This window comes from Suillus bovinus (genome assembly GCF_016758785.1).
Source record: "Suillus bovinus strain UH-Sbo-P2 chromosome Unknown EDB93scaffold_63, whole genome shotgun sequence".
Lineage (NCBI taxonomy): Eukaryota > Fungi > Basidiomycota > Agaricomycetes > Boletales > Suillaceae > Suillus > Suillus bovinus.
Genome location: NW_024542119.1, coordinates 55065 through 69229, shown reverse-complemented (window position 1 = coordinate 69229; position 14165 = coordinate 55065). Strand labels below are relative to the sequence as shown.

Below are 14165 nucleotides of genomic sequence, written 5' to 3'. Positions count from 1 at the left end.
ACTAAGCATCGGTGTTTCTAAACTTCAGAAGAAATCGGTCTCGCAATCCAGGCAGACGCTAGGACCACGGGGTGCAAGTACTTAGCGGCCTACTGCAGGTCCGCAAATTGTGCTACGGCTGATGGATGTGTTGATACATTTTTAATAGACACATTGCTTTGTTTCAGATATTTCAATTGGGCAATTATCTCTGTCTCTATCCCGCAACCACCCTGGAAGAAGTGGTGTACGCGGCAGCATTTGATCACTCACCAAAGTGCTAGAAATACCAACATATTTTTAAAATCGCACTGCATGGGATTACAACGATCTCTGACGAGTGCTCAACCAACAATTGTTGATTATAAATAGGGCGACTAGAGCACAGGTCTGCCATATTGCCGCGGCGCGACTGTCAACTGCATTTGCATAGTCACGGTAGTGTCCGCCCACCTGCCGTCTCAGATGACTTCCAAAATGTTATTCTAGGTCCGTACCATATGACTCGGTGGCTTCGTTTGACAACAGTAACGAGCACAGATGCAATCAGGGCCCGTGACGTTAGTGAAAAGTGCCTGAAAACGTGAAGGACACATTTCAACAGACACCGTGACTTGAACACGGGATATACCACTTTGACTTGGCCTTGTCTCCCCCCTTTCGCCGCCGCGGTATTATGGTGGCAGACCTGGTCATTTCCAGCCTGCTCAAGTTCTGAATCTTCTGAGGGTATGCATTCTTGAAACAATAAATTGCGTTGCTTACGCCCTTCTGCTTGAGGTCGACGGCGGTGATCAGGAGTGCAGCCTTGGTACAGGGTTCATGCCAGTGCCTGAAATGCTCTAAGGCTTAAGTTGCACGTTCTGGGTGTTCTGCGGCGTCGTTATGTAATGCTACTAATTACAACAATGAGTCAGTGACTTTTTTGGTTGGTTTCGTTTACCACTTGAGCTTGGCATTGTACAGAATTACCGTCAGCCCGTCATAAATTTCCCCAGCCTTCGTCTTAGGCGTCTGATAAGACATCAGCTGGGAATAAAAATGGTTGTTTACGGACCTGTGTAGCGTGGAACAAGACACTCACAACACTTCGCAAGCTCTCAACCGTGCTTAACACCATCAACATCTGACTGAATGGCAGAAGCACAGCAACCCTTCGTTCTGATCACCACACCTGTAGGAGCTTTCGAAGCTCGTGAATGCGCCGTATCTGCAACTGCAATGCCCGATGCTCACGAATGCGCTGTATCTGCAGTCGCAATTTTCCCCGATAGACGACACATGGTGACCGGCTTGGGAGATCGTACGCTTTGTCTATGGGACTTGAAGACTGGTGTAATCATGAAGAAAATGGAGGGGCATCGCGCCTGGGTGGGAGCAGTGGCAGTATCACGGGATGGGCAGTTGATAGCGAGCGGTGATGCTAATGGAGAGCTCATTGAGTGGGACGGCAACACCGGTGAATCTCTCACTCAACCCATCAGAGTCCACTCCAAACAGATCGTGTCGCTCGACTTTTCTCCAACTGGCACAGTACTGGCGAGTGGTTCATGGGACACCACGACAAAGCTCTGGAGCACAGGAACATGGCAGATGCACGGGAATGCAATCGATTGTAGCGATGGTGTTCATTGTGTTCGGCATTCCCCGTCTGGAGAATATCTCGCCATTGCAACATCTAAGGATGTTCAAATATGGACTACAGGCAAGAGGGAGTGCATTGCACATTTCCAGAGTCACGCTGCGCTCGATCCAGCCTGGAATTATTCACTTGCGTGGACGCCTGATGGTACGCGGTTACTCTCAGGCTCCAATCCAGATCCTACCATACAGGAGTGGGATACATCAACGTGGAAGCAGGTTGGTGATCCTGGAAAGAGCCATATTGCAGCCAACACTATTACCGGGGACCCCACTGCTAGCTTCGTAGCCTCCGCATCCACGGACCACCCCCGACTCCAGCGGTTGTCGGATCGACGAACTATCGCCATTTTCAAGCACTCTAATGGCGTTTACTCTGACACTTACTCCACGTACGGCAAGCACATCCCCGCTGCAGGAAAAGTTAGGAAGTCATTGGATTGGTCAGTTCTGGAGGATTCTTTAGTCAATTCCAAGGTATTTTTTGCCACCAGCTCTTATACCGGAATGTGAATGTACTTCACGCAGATCCTCACTATGAACATGGCAATCCGCAATGCATGCGTAACTGGGGACTTGCACATTGCTGAAGCGCTGCTGACACGACAGATTTATGCTGATCACAACGACTACAATGCCTACGCCAATCGCTCATTTGTTAGGGCGCGACAAGCCGACTGGGACCGCGCGCTTGATGATGCACTCAAGGTGAGATATTCTATCCCATCATGACCCACAAAGTTAATTCACTTTGATGGTGACGTAGTCCATTAGCCTTCAGCATTCCTTGACAGGCTGGATTTCCAAGGGCATTGCCCTTTGCGGAAAAATGCAGATCCAGGATGCGATGGAAGCATTCGACCTCGCGTTTATGTTTACGAATGAATATTCAAAGACTACCCATATCCTCCTCTTGATCAAGGCACGTCAATATTTTCTTGTGATTCACCTTGCTTCACTACAACCAGGCCATCGCTTATTTCAATGCATATCAACACGAGCACGCAATCCTGCGCATCCAAAAGTTGGCTAATGTTTGTCCCAAGGCAGATATTCCTGTCTGCCATATTGTAGAAGTGAGTATCGTACACTCTCTCAGATTCATGGTCGTCAACGTACATCAGGCGTGCCTACGTGTCCAACAGGGAATAAACGCTTTTGATGGCGCCTATGAGAATGAAGCTGCTGACCACCTTACTGTTATTATCAACACCATCGCTCTCACCTCTCAGGGGGCCATTCATTCTAAATATGAGGACCTTGTCGTGGTATGTTGATATAATGCAACCGAAAACACTTTATGTCTAACTTCGTGATCTATCCAGCTCTTCGGATGGGACCTCAAGCAACTGTGGCAAATTGCAAGCCAGAAACGGTGCGATGCGCTCCTTCATGCAGGTAGGCTTCGAGAAGCCCACGAATCGTATCGATATATGATGGATGTGAGCGATGAAGCGACGAAGGCTAGCTGCCTTGGTTGGTCCACTGGCAAGTCTTCAGTCATATCACCAGACTACAGTTCTCACCCGCAGTTGGCATAGCTTTCAAGCAACGGTGCAGCGCCCTCTATGCTGTTGATGGAGATGCCCTTGTGACGAGCGGGAATGCTGCATTCGATGCGAACAATTACGACAAAGCCATTGAGTTATACTCGGTAGCGATCGACTTGGATTTTGCAACTGAGGCTATCTTTGCGAACCGCAGTAAGGCCTGGCTGGAAAAACTGCTATGGGAGGATGCACTCCTCGATGCGGAAAAGGTACGATTGCGTCTATTGCTCCATAGCTTGTGCTCATTTTGGTAATACCTAGGTTATCAAACTCGACCCTGCTTCTTATCTTGGATACGAGTTGAAACATGCGGCGATGCATGGCACACAGCGCTACGATGAAGCCATCGAGGCTTTCCAAGTTATGCTATCCAAGTTGGACAATTCTGCCGACACTCAGCTACAAGGTAAGTCCCGAAAAACACATACTTCCAGATGGTTAAACATTTTTCCAGACCTGCGCCGACAACATCTCAGCTCATCCGAAGCAGAGGCCATGATCGAAAAGACCATCTATTTCGAACTCGAATGCACCCCGCTTCGTCTACTCAACACATCCGCTGGTCGTTTGTGCGATCGAGAGGCACAGATAAATGCCTTCAAGATGAGCACGGAGTACAAGGAGCTTCTGTCATCCACAATGAAACATGCAGATCTCTGTATAGCGCGTATGGAGGAAGTGGTAGCGGAGTATTTCGGTTATGTCATGCTATCACATAGATGGGAGGAGAGCGAGTCGTTGCTGCGAGATATCCAGGACAAAGATGTGTACGAATTGAGTCCCATTGGCGGTATCGTGAAGTTGCAGTCATTCTGCAAAACTGCTCATACTGCGGGGTACCGATGGGGGTGGATTGATACGTGCTGCATCGACAAAAGTAACAATATCGAGTTCCAAGAATCCATCAACTCCATGTTTGCCTGGTATCACCATTCAGCGCTTACCATTGTCTATCTCCCAGATGTTCTGCCTTCATCCAAACCTGGCGCAATGGCAAAGAGCTCTTGGAATACCCGAGGATGGACAGTACCAGAATTACTCGCTCCCAAAACCATCCGCTTCTACCAGAATGACTGGACCTTGTATCTCAACGACCGCACTCCCAACCACAAGCACTCTGATGCGATCATGCAGGAGTTGGAGGAAGCGACGAGCATAGATCCACAGGAACTTGTTGCCTTCCGTCCTGGTATGAGAGACGCCCGAGAGAAACTACGATGGGCATCGATGCGCGCCACCACTGTGCAAGAAGATGTTGCATACTCGTTGTTTGGTATTTTTGGCATCAGCCTACCTGTAATGTATGGCGAGACGAAGCAGAATGCGCTCGGGCGGCTCTTGCAGGAGATTGTTGCTCAGTCAGGCGATCTCACTGCTCTCGACTGGGTCGGAAAATCATCCAGATTCAACAGCTGTCTTCCTACCGACATCACTTCATATGCAACCCTACCGTACACACTGCCATTTATATCTGAGGAAGAGATGGAGATATCGGTCTCATCACTGAAAAACACTGTGGTTGTCGAGTTGGCTATGAGATTGTATAGCACACTCAACAGCCTGGCCGCTCCACGTTTTTATCGCTGCCGGCTGCAACTTCCATGCATCACATTTCCTGTCACAGAAGTCAGACGGAGACCCGCTGAACACGAGGAGACGTTGTTCACATATACAGTCAAGGCGGATGGACTTCATGACTTGAAGATCACCACGGAAGACAAGTTGCTTCAGTTCTCACGAGGAAGACCCACTCGACAGTCATTCTTTCTTGTTCGTCCTTGGGATCGACGTCTCCTCGGGCTGCCTGAATTTTTAGATGACGTACAGAGCGTGGATGATTGGAGTGAGATTGAATCACTATCATCAAGTTCATCCCCTGGAGAAAAGTGGGGGGTTCGTTCGGAATCTCACTCCCAAGCGTTACAATTACTGTTTCGCCTTGGACTGCCTTTTCCCGCATTTTTGCTAGCGCAGCAACGCGGTGGAGAATACAAGAGAATTGCATCAGATCGTTACATTATTGCACAAGTTCAAGACGTCGCTTCTGTTCACGCCATGATGGACGTCAGGATATTGGATATATTGTAACTGTACGAGCGTGATATATTACCTTGCAGACTATATAGATGTGGAGCCGAAAGGTTTTTTATGTTTTTTTTTAATAATTATGTATTCACAGTTATTTATCTACGGCGTGCGGTACTGCTACAGAAGAAGTCTGTGCAGTGTGCACATAGGTCAAATAAAATATTTCATTGCAATCAAAATCACCCTGCAGGGGTTCTGTGGCTTCAAGGTCAGCCCTGCGGTTCACGATCCAAATGGCAATGGACTAGTTAACTTGGAGTTGCACGACAGTGGCCGACGTGGGAAGCGAGGTTCTTCCGAAACACCGTAAATCGACAGTGTTAGCCCAATCTGAAAAGCTGCAGTAGCCTGGCACTGGCAGTGAGCATGCTGCAAGTGTGTGCCTTTAAAGGCATAGCCTCGCAATAGCACAGGCGTCTGATAAGACACAGCGATGATGTGTGACCTGTCAAGGTACCAAGTATCATAGCTGCTATTAGTACGCACTATCTCTGATGCACTGATAGCACATATATAGCGGTCCAGGATGTTCTATGGGGTGTATTTTAGCCATGGACGATGAAGCACATGCAAGCACAGGTTGGAGGAGCAGGAACTGACTTACGGGAGGTATTTTCATCAACACGTAACTTAGTAAGCTACACTTCTGGTACGTAGTTGTAACTTTTCGCCACGGCTTGGCTACCGAATGGTGGCTCTGAGAGTAGTAACAGGGTATCACTACAGATTAGCGCTGTAAAATTACTATAAAAACGGGAGCTGTTCAGCATAAAGCTTTACAGGGCATAAAAAAGAGTCCCTACAGCAAGTACACCCTGACGATTAACCATTCTCACCGTCAACCTCGAACTGAATGGTAAATGAAGCTCAACCCACCATCCAAACGATCACGCCAGTTCGAGTGGCTGCAACTCATGAACACACCATATATGCAATTGCAGTCTTTCCTGAAGGACGACATGTGGTGACGGCCTTGGGAGATAATACACTTCGCCTGTGGGACTTGAAAGACGATGGTGCGGTGAAGAAAATGGAAGGCCATCGCGGTTGGGTGTGGGCAGTTGCGGTATCACGAGACGAGAGATTCATAGCAAGCGGTGATCACAACGGAGAGTTGATCATTTGGAACGTCGACACCGGTGAATCGCTCACCTCAATCGAAGCCCACTCTGCAGCAATTCACTCGGTGGACTTTTCTCAAGATGGAGAAGTACTGGCAACTGGTTCAAAGGACAAAGCTACGAAGTTGTGGAACGTGAAATCATGGAAGCAGCAAGGCAATCCAATTGCTTGTGGTGATTATGTCCACTGCATTCGGTATTCGCCGTTCGGAGAACATCTTGCCATCGCGACATCTGGGGATATCCAAATATGGAATCCAAACAGCAGGCACCAAATCAAAACCTTAAAGGCTCACGCTGCGTTCAATTCAGCATGGAATTACTCCCTTTCATGGGCGTCTGATGGCAGACGGCTATTCACAGCGGGTTCCTATCTGGATCCCACCATACGGGAGTGGGATACATCAACGTGGGAACAGGTCGGTCATCCCTGCACTGGCAGGGGCAATAGCGGTACTAAGGGCATCAATACCCTTACTGTGAACCCTGCTGGCACCCTTGTCGCTTCCACATCTTACGATCATCATGTCCGCCTCTGGCGGCTGTCGGATCGACGAATTATCGCCTCGTTCAAGCACTCTCATACAGTGTGCTGTGTCGTATTCTCCACCGATGGCAAGTACATCCTCAGCGGTGGTCTTGATAAAAAGGTCTCTCAGTGGGCAGTGCCCTCTCTTAATTTCAAGGCATGTTTTGATCGTTCAGACTTGACAATGCAAAAACCATTTTCCCTGCAGATCCTTGAGATGGACTCAAAATCCCGCGATGCATGCATAGCCGGAGACTTGAATACTGCTGAAGCACTGCTGACACAACAAATTGACGCTGACAATGGCGACCACAACGCGTATGCCAATCGCTCATTTGTTAGGGCACGAAAAGCGGAATGGAGCCTCGCACTTGATGATGCACTCAAGGTGAGTTACACTATCGGATGCTTACTGCAACATAGACTAAACTATGTTTATTCAGTCCATTGAGATGCCCTCCTTGACAGGATATCTCTCCAGCGGTATCGCACTTTGCGGAAATCAGCAGATTTCGGATGCAATGAAAAATTTCAATTTGGCGACCATGTTCACGGACGGACATTCAAAGACCATTCTTCTCTTGGTAAAGGTAGGCAATATCTTTCTCTCGTATTCCTGATTCATCATGTTTGTTAGGCCATTGCATTATTCAACGCAAAACAGCATTGCGAAGCAATCCCACGCATTCAACAACCTCCGGATGCTTCTCCTACTGCTGACAGTCTTGCTTGCAGTATCGCAGAAGTGAGTATCACAAACTCAATTCAATTCTCGTTTGATGCTTATTAGAATTTTATATAAGGTTTATCTAGATAGCTTGGATGGCGCGCATCGCAACGGAGCTGCGGGAGACTTCACTGCCACTTTCAACACCATCGCTGGCTCATCTGAATCCACCATATGTTCTGAATATGAGGACTTTACTGTGGTGCGTATATATGATGCAAGTGAAAATGTTGTCATTGCTAAACTTCGTGATCTATCCAGCTATTCGGATGCGACCTCAAGTTAGTGTGGCAGATTTCTAACCAGAGACGGTGTGATGCACTCGTGCAGGCAGGTGAAACTAGAGAGGCCCTCGAATTATATCGATACATGATGAATATGAGTGATGAAGCTACGAAGGCTAAGTGCCTCGATTGGTCCACTAGCAAGTCTTCATCAATGTCATTGGGCCCAGTTCTCACCTGCATTTTCACTCAGCATTCGAACAAGCGTGCAGGAATCATTATATTGCCAAAGGATTTGATAATATCATTGCAAGTGCAGATGCCGCGTTCAACGCGAGCAATTACGACGAGGCTATCGAGCTATACTCGGCGGCAATCAACTTGAATTTAGCCAGTGACGCCATCTTCACAAACCGCAGTAAGGCAAAGTCGGGACAAAGGCTATGGGAGGATGCATTTCTCGATGCACAAGAGGTACGATGCCATCTATTATTTCTTAGTCACCACCCATTTTGATGATAGGTTATTAAACTCGACCCTTCCGATTATCTCGGATATCAATTGAAGCACGCAGTGCTTAATGCCGCACAACATTACGATGAAGCTATTGATGCTTTCCAAGTAATGCTCTCCAAGTTGGACAGTTCTCCCGACACACAACAACAAGGTAAGCTCGATTCAACACATCCTCAAGATGCTTGACCCTTTCTTCAGAGTTGCGCCAGCAGTATGTCTCTCAATCAGACGTAGAAAAAGATATTGAAAAAGTCATTCGGACTCGCATGGACCACACCCCGATTCGTGTACTTGACACTTCCACTGGTCGCTTATGCGATCGAAAGGCACAGATGGAGGCCTTCAAGAGGAGCACAGAGTACAAAGAACTTCTATCATCAATAACGAGGCGCGCAGACCTCCGAATGGAGCGCATCCGAAAGGTGGTGGCGAATTTCTTTGGTTATGTCATGCTATCACATAGGTGGGAAGGGAAGGAACCGCTGCTATGCGACATCCAGGGCAAGAGCGTGTACGAGTTGCACCCAGTCGACACCGTCAGGAAGTTGCAGCGGTTCTGCGAGATTGCTCGTGATGCTGGCTACCGCTGGGCGTGGAGCGATACATGCTGCATAAACAAGGCAGATACCGTGGAACTCCCAGAATCCATCACCTCCATGTTTCGCTGGTACCAATACTCAGCCCTCACAATTGTCTACTTGTCTGACATCTTGCCTCTGTCGGCATCTGGCGCACTCGCCAGCAGCATTTGGATCACCCGAGGTTGGACACTCCAAGAATTTCTCGCCCCCAACATCATTCTCTTCTACAGAAATAACTGGACCCCGTATCTTGATCATCACTCTAACAACCACAAGGAGTTTATCATGCAAGAGTTGAAGGATGTTACAGGCATAGATTCGCGGTTTCACGTCGCCTTCCGTCCTGGGATGAGAGATCCTCGCGAGAAACTCGTATGGGCATCAAAGCGCGACACCGAGAAGCCAGAAGATGTTGCATACTCATTATTTGGTATCTTCGGCGTCCACCTACCCGTAATATATGGAGAGAACAAACAGAAGGCGCTCGGGCGACTCTTGGGGGAGATTGTTGCTCAGTCGCGTGACATCAGCGTCCTGGACTGGGTTGGAAAATCATCCGAATTCAATAGCTGCCTGCCTGCCGATATCAAATCGTACGGATCGACATCCTTATCACCATGCTCCTCCGAAGATCAGATTCAGGAATCTATCTCTTCGCTGCGAGTTGCTGTGGATGAGCGGGTGGCTTTAGATTTGTATGACAAGCTTAGCGGCATAAACCCCCCTAATTTTTCAACCCGGCGGTTACATCTGCCTTGTATGGTGTTCCGTGTCACCCAAGTCAAGCGAAGACGCGATCAAGATGAAGAGATACTGTTCAGGCATGAGGTGAAGGCAAAGGGGCTTCAAGATTTGCTCATCGCCACGGACACAAAACTACCCCAGTTCTCGCGAAGAAGACCCACCGCACAGAAATTCTTGCTCGTCCGTCCCTGGGACCGTCGTCTCCTCGAACTACCTGACTTTTCGGACGATACGGAGAGCGTGGACGATTTATCTCCTCCCCCATCCCCATCAGATTCACATTGTTGCTTGCCTGATCCTGGAGAGCACGAGTCTCCAGGTTTGGAATCAAGGGAGCGAGCGTTACGATTAATTGCTCACCTCAAGCAACCATTCAGGGCATTCTTGCTAGGGCAGAAATGTGGCGAAGAATACACGAGAATGATATCAGAACATGATATCATTGCACAAGTCGCAGAAACGACTTCTATTCGCGACATCATGGAATGCGTCACGACAGTAGAGGTGGTTTAGCTTTGAAGAAAAAAGTGAATTCTCAGACGTCCTCTTCCTTGAACATTTCGGACATTTCACATTACTTATATTTGTACATCCATATACTAGCATTCTAATCTATGGGAAGCACATCTCGTTCTGAAAGGTTATGAATGCATCAGGACATCCAGCTCTCGTGCTTGATTCTATTAAGCACAAGTTGGAGTGTCAAAAAGTGGAAGAGCAATACTGGCCATGTCCCACCCGGAAGAAATCCGAGACTTTGAAATACACCAGAAAAATCCAGTAGAAACGTATAAAGACGCTTGGGGACAACAATAGGCTGTGTCCAGATGTGGTCCAGCGGTTTTCAGCTGGCGACGAATGTCTTCCACAGTGTATGGAGGTAGCACTGATCGAGAAAATGATGCTGAAAGAGGACATCACGCCAGACATGTCATGATGAAGCAAATTCGTGCAATGTTCGACATGCTTGTGAATGAAGTGTAAAAGGGTCCACAGAAAGATCTGCCGCAGACTCACACCTCCGAGCTAGAGGGTGGACTCAGCGACGAAGTCAGACAATGGAAAGTGAAACGCGTACGCGAGGTCCTTAACGGCCTCGGTCCGACTTCCTGGGAGACAGAAATTAGCAGTTTCGCCAGTGGCGACGAGCTGTTGGCACCAAACGAAGTATTTTCGAAATGCGATTTCGTGGACCTCTCCGCAGGCGAACCGGATGCTTGAATATGGCGATGGTTGATCGATCCGAAAGCCACCAGAGGCGAACCTGTTTGTCCTCAGATGCGGACGCAATAAGGGTGCCAGGAGGGTTCATGGCGGTCATGTAGACAGTCTCGGTATGGCCCTTGCAGGGTTCACCAACCTGCTTCCAGGTCGATGTATCCCACTCCCTTATGGTGGGATCTAGCCTGGAGCCCGTCGAGAACAGTCGTGTACCATCGGACGTCCATGTGAGTGAGTAATTCCATGCTCCGTTGAACGCAGAGTGACCCAGAAACTTTGCGATGCATTCTCTCTTGCGTGGATTCCATATTTGGATATCTGTCTTGGTTGCGATGGCAAGATATTCACCGGACGGCGAATACCGAACACTGCGGATTTCAGTCTCACAATTGATTGGATTTCCTTGAACCTGCCATGTTTTTGTGTTCCAGAGCTCCACGGTGGTATCCAATGAACCACTCGCCAGAAATGTGCTGTATGGGGAAAAGTCGAGCGAGAAAACCTTGTTGGAGTGGACTCTGATGGGTTGGGTGAGGGATTCGCCATCTTTGTTCCAGGCGATGAGCTCTCCGCCGAAATCACCGCTCGCTATGAATTGCCCGTCTCTTGATACTGCAGCTACTCGTACGCCGAAGCGATGCCCCTGCATTACCTTCAATACGACACCGTCTTCTATATCCCATAGACGAAGGGTCTTGTCGTATGAGGCCGTCACCATACAGCGTCTATCGGGGAATACTACAACTGCAAAGATACTATGCCTATGACCTTCAAATATCTGACTAGTCGTGGTGATCCGGATGGCAGGATGTTCTGCTTCTGTCATTCTCGAGGTGGATGGTATGGTGAGCGCGACTTGTTGGCGAGCTTGTGAGAGTCTCGATCTAAGACGTGCCTGTACCGGGCCTATTTGTGCTTCTCCACAGCCTCAACCTGAGATGCCAAGGACACGGGGCATTCAGACCGCTGCGATCTGCTATCGAGAACTTTTGAATTCACTGATGCGTACATCCCATATCTGTACCGAGGAAATATCTCCATGAACATAAACCAAGATGATAACTTGGTAAATATAAAACTTCCCATCTAAACTTAAAGGTTCTGACTATCTGGACAATGGAAATGAAAATTCTTGTGTTTTACGGCCTACCTATACACTGATCATATCTGAGATACCATCCCAAGGCAACGACGACGATCATCCGGGTCAATGGAATGCTATCATGCACGAGAATTTTCATGAATTCGTTGACTTGCTGCCGATGCAGAATCTGTCGTATCTCAAGCGCATGCTGAGTGAAGCGTTCAACGGCAAATGAGGATTAGAGGACGAAGGGCCTACGACACCTTGGGGCCCTGCACCTTTGTCCTCTAATTCTCATTTGCCGTTGAACGCTTCCCTAACTATAGTTGGTGAGATGCGTAACTATAAGGCTTCCAACCCAGGTGTTCTGCACCTACATACATAGTTATGTATCAACACGCTGTGACTACGATTGCAAGTTGGGATTCATCCTTAGATTGGTGTACTGCCAGAATTTGCTCACAAAAGTTGTACAAAAGAGCCACGACACGTAAGGAACTCCCCACAGCCTCACGGAGTCGAACCTGGAGGCTGGGATTATGAATTATGGCACTTATGTGCTATACGTCACTGTCGGAGTTTGAACTGAGGCTGTAACTCTTTGTGACTTAGTTTCAGATAACACCTGAGACACAGCCAGATAAAAGTCTGCAACAGATCCCGTGCAAATTAATGAACAAATTGTTAATATTTAAAAGAATATAGTTCGTCTTAAGATCCATTATCATAGTCAAAAAATGTCCAGAATTAGTGTTGACCCCAGATTGATAATCAGATTAGGGATATGCAAGGACAAAAATGCTGAATTTGTTGGTATCAATTTACCTTATTGTTATATTTATAACCAGATAATGAAAATAATTGGTATATGTTGACTAAACAAATTCAGATATAAATGGTGGACATGCCATATGATCAGATATGTGACAAATTTTAACAATGTATTAAATCGGGCGAAGGGACAGAGTGCGGCTATGTTGGGCAGACAGAGAGCGCATAAATTACGAATATGTACATGAATATGTCTGAGAGTTAGCCTCTGACAACGACCCTAAACTTGTGTGCATGTCATATGAGTGCCCCACTAAGTGATCCACTTAGTGGGGCACTCACTTTATATGTTCAGTCTAGTGGGCCGCTTCGTTAGTTAGGACATTATGAAAATACAAGGAGGAGCATTGGACAGGAACAAGAGTTTCATTAAGTTTATGTTCACTACAAATACAAAGTACATTACGAAAATACAAGGGGAGCGTTGGACAACAACAGGAATAAGAATTTCATTGAGTTGACATTCACTACAAATACCCACTACATTGCTCATACTATCAAAATTGTTGCACGAGATATCCGCACAAGATAAACAATGGCAAAGCAACAGCCAAAGATAGGGATGAGTTAAATATCGTGATTTGATGCTCACATCGAGCTTACTTTTGGAGGAATAGAATGACGAGGACCTCGCCAGGAGCATCTTCAAATTGACATTGGAAGACAGAATTGAGGGCAGGATTGAAGAAGGGCGAATCACAGCTGAAAGTTGATGCACTCCGAATGAAACCTTTAGAGCTGCAAGGGAGCATTCAGCAGAAATACATGGAGAAGTATCAGATAATTACCGCAAGCTTTTCCTCCTCGACATTGAGATGCATGCTTGTCTTTGAACTGTAACTGATGCTGTAAATCAGCTTCACTTGGCTGATGGGCAACAAGTGCTGGGGATGCTTACTGCAGAGTATGAAACAATGACTACTATGTAGGAAGAAGTGAGACACATGCAAGTCAGTAGCGATGCTTGTAATGAGGAGTTTCGGCATGCAATTCTTGGAACTTTGGAGGAAATGAGGCTCACGGTGAAGAGCATCATGGATGTGATCACTCATAGAGCAACCAATGATGATCTGGATAGTGCAAAAATTGTTGACACAGGTGAGACACAATTGTTAGTAGGAATGCCTACATAACTAAATCACAAATAGGACCCTGCTTCCAACAAAGATACCACAATGCCAATCCCACCATACTCTACCATGCTCATTGCCTTGATCTTGAATGTCTTTGGACATGTCACTTGTCCATGGTGCAACACAGTCCTTGGCCTTTTGAATCTTCTCCTTGAGACTACACTCGGAAAGTTGACCTGTCCCACCATTCCCTCCG

General features: G+C 47.4%; 3 protein-coding genes across 3 annotated transcripts; 2 read left to right on the top strand and 1 right to left on the bottom strand.

The window, feature by feature from the left end:
• Positions 1 to 1113: 1113 nt before the first annotated feature.
• Positions 1114 to 5258, top strand: EDB93DRAFT_1253727 (uncharacterized protein; the record flags this gene model as incomplete). The annotated part of the gene is made up of 9 exons (XM_041453504.1): positions 1114 to 2097; positions 2149 to 2328; positions 2387 to 2560; positions 2589 to 2696; positions 2766 to 2888; positions 2946 to 3096; positions 3153 to 3379; positions 3432 to 3576; positions 3625 to 5258. The coding sequence occupies 9 exons, from the start codon at positions 1114 to 1116 to the stop codon at positions 5256 to 5258; spliced, it is 3726 nt and encodes a 1241-aa protein (XP_041304250.1).
• Positions 5259 to 6061: 803 nt separating this feature from the next.
• Positions 6062 to 10350, top strand: EDB93DRAFT_1330714 (uncharacterized protein). Its single transcript, XM_041455176.1, has 8 exons — positions 6062 to 7296; positions 7352 to 7498; positions 7546 to 7653; positions 7712 to 7837; positions 7897 to 8059; positions 8113 to 8333; positions 8382 to 8526; positions 8574 to 10350. The coding sequence occupies exons 1-8, from the start codon at positions 6112 to 6114 to the stop codon at positions 10211 to 10213; spliced, it is 3735 nt and encodes a 1244-aa protein (XP_041304249.1). The 5' UTR covers positions 6062 to 6111; the 3' UTR covers positions 10214 to 10350.
• EDB93DRAFT_1167584 (uncharacterized protein) lies at positions 10351 to 10756 on the bottom strand. Its single transcript, XM_041450241.1, has one exon. It carries the CDS (start codon positions 10628 to 10630, stop codon positions 10403 to 10405), a length of 228 nt encoding a protein of 75 aa, XP_041304248.1. The 5' UTR covers positions 10631 to 10756; the 3' UTR covers positions 10351 to 10402.
• Between the last annotated feature and the right edge of the window lie 3409 nt (positions 10757 to 14165).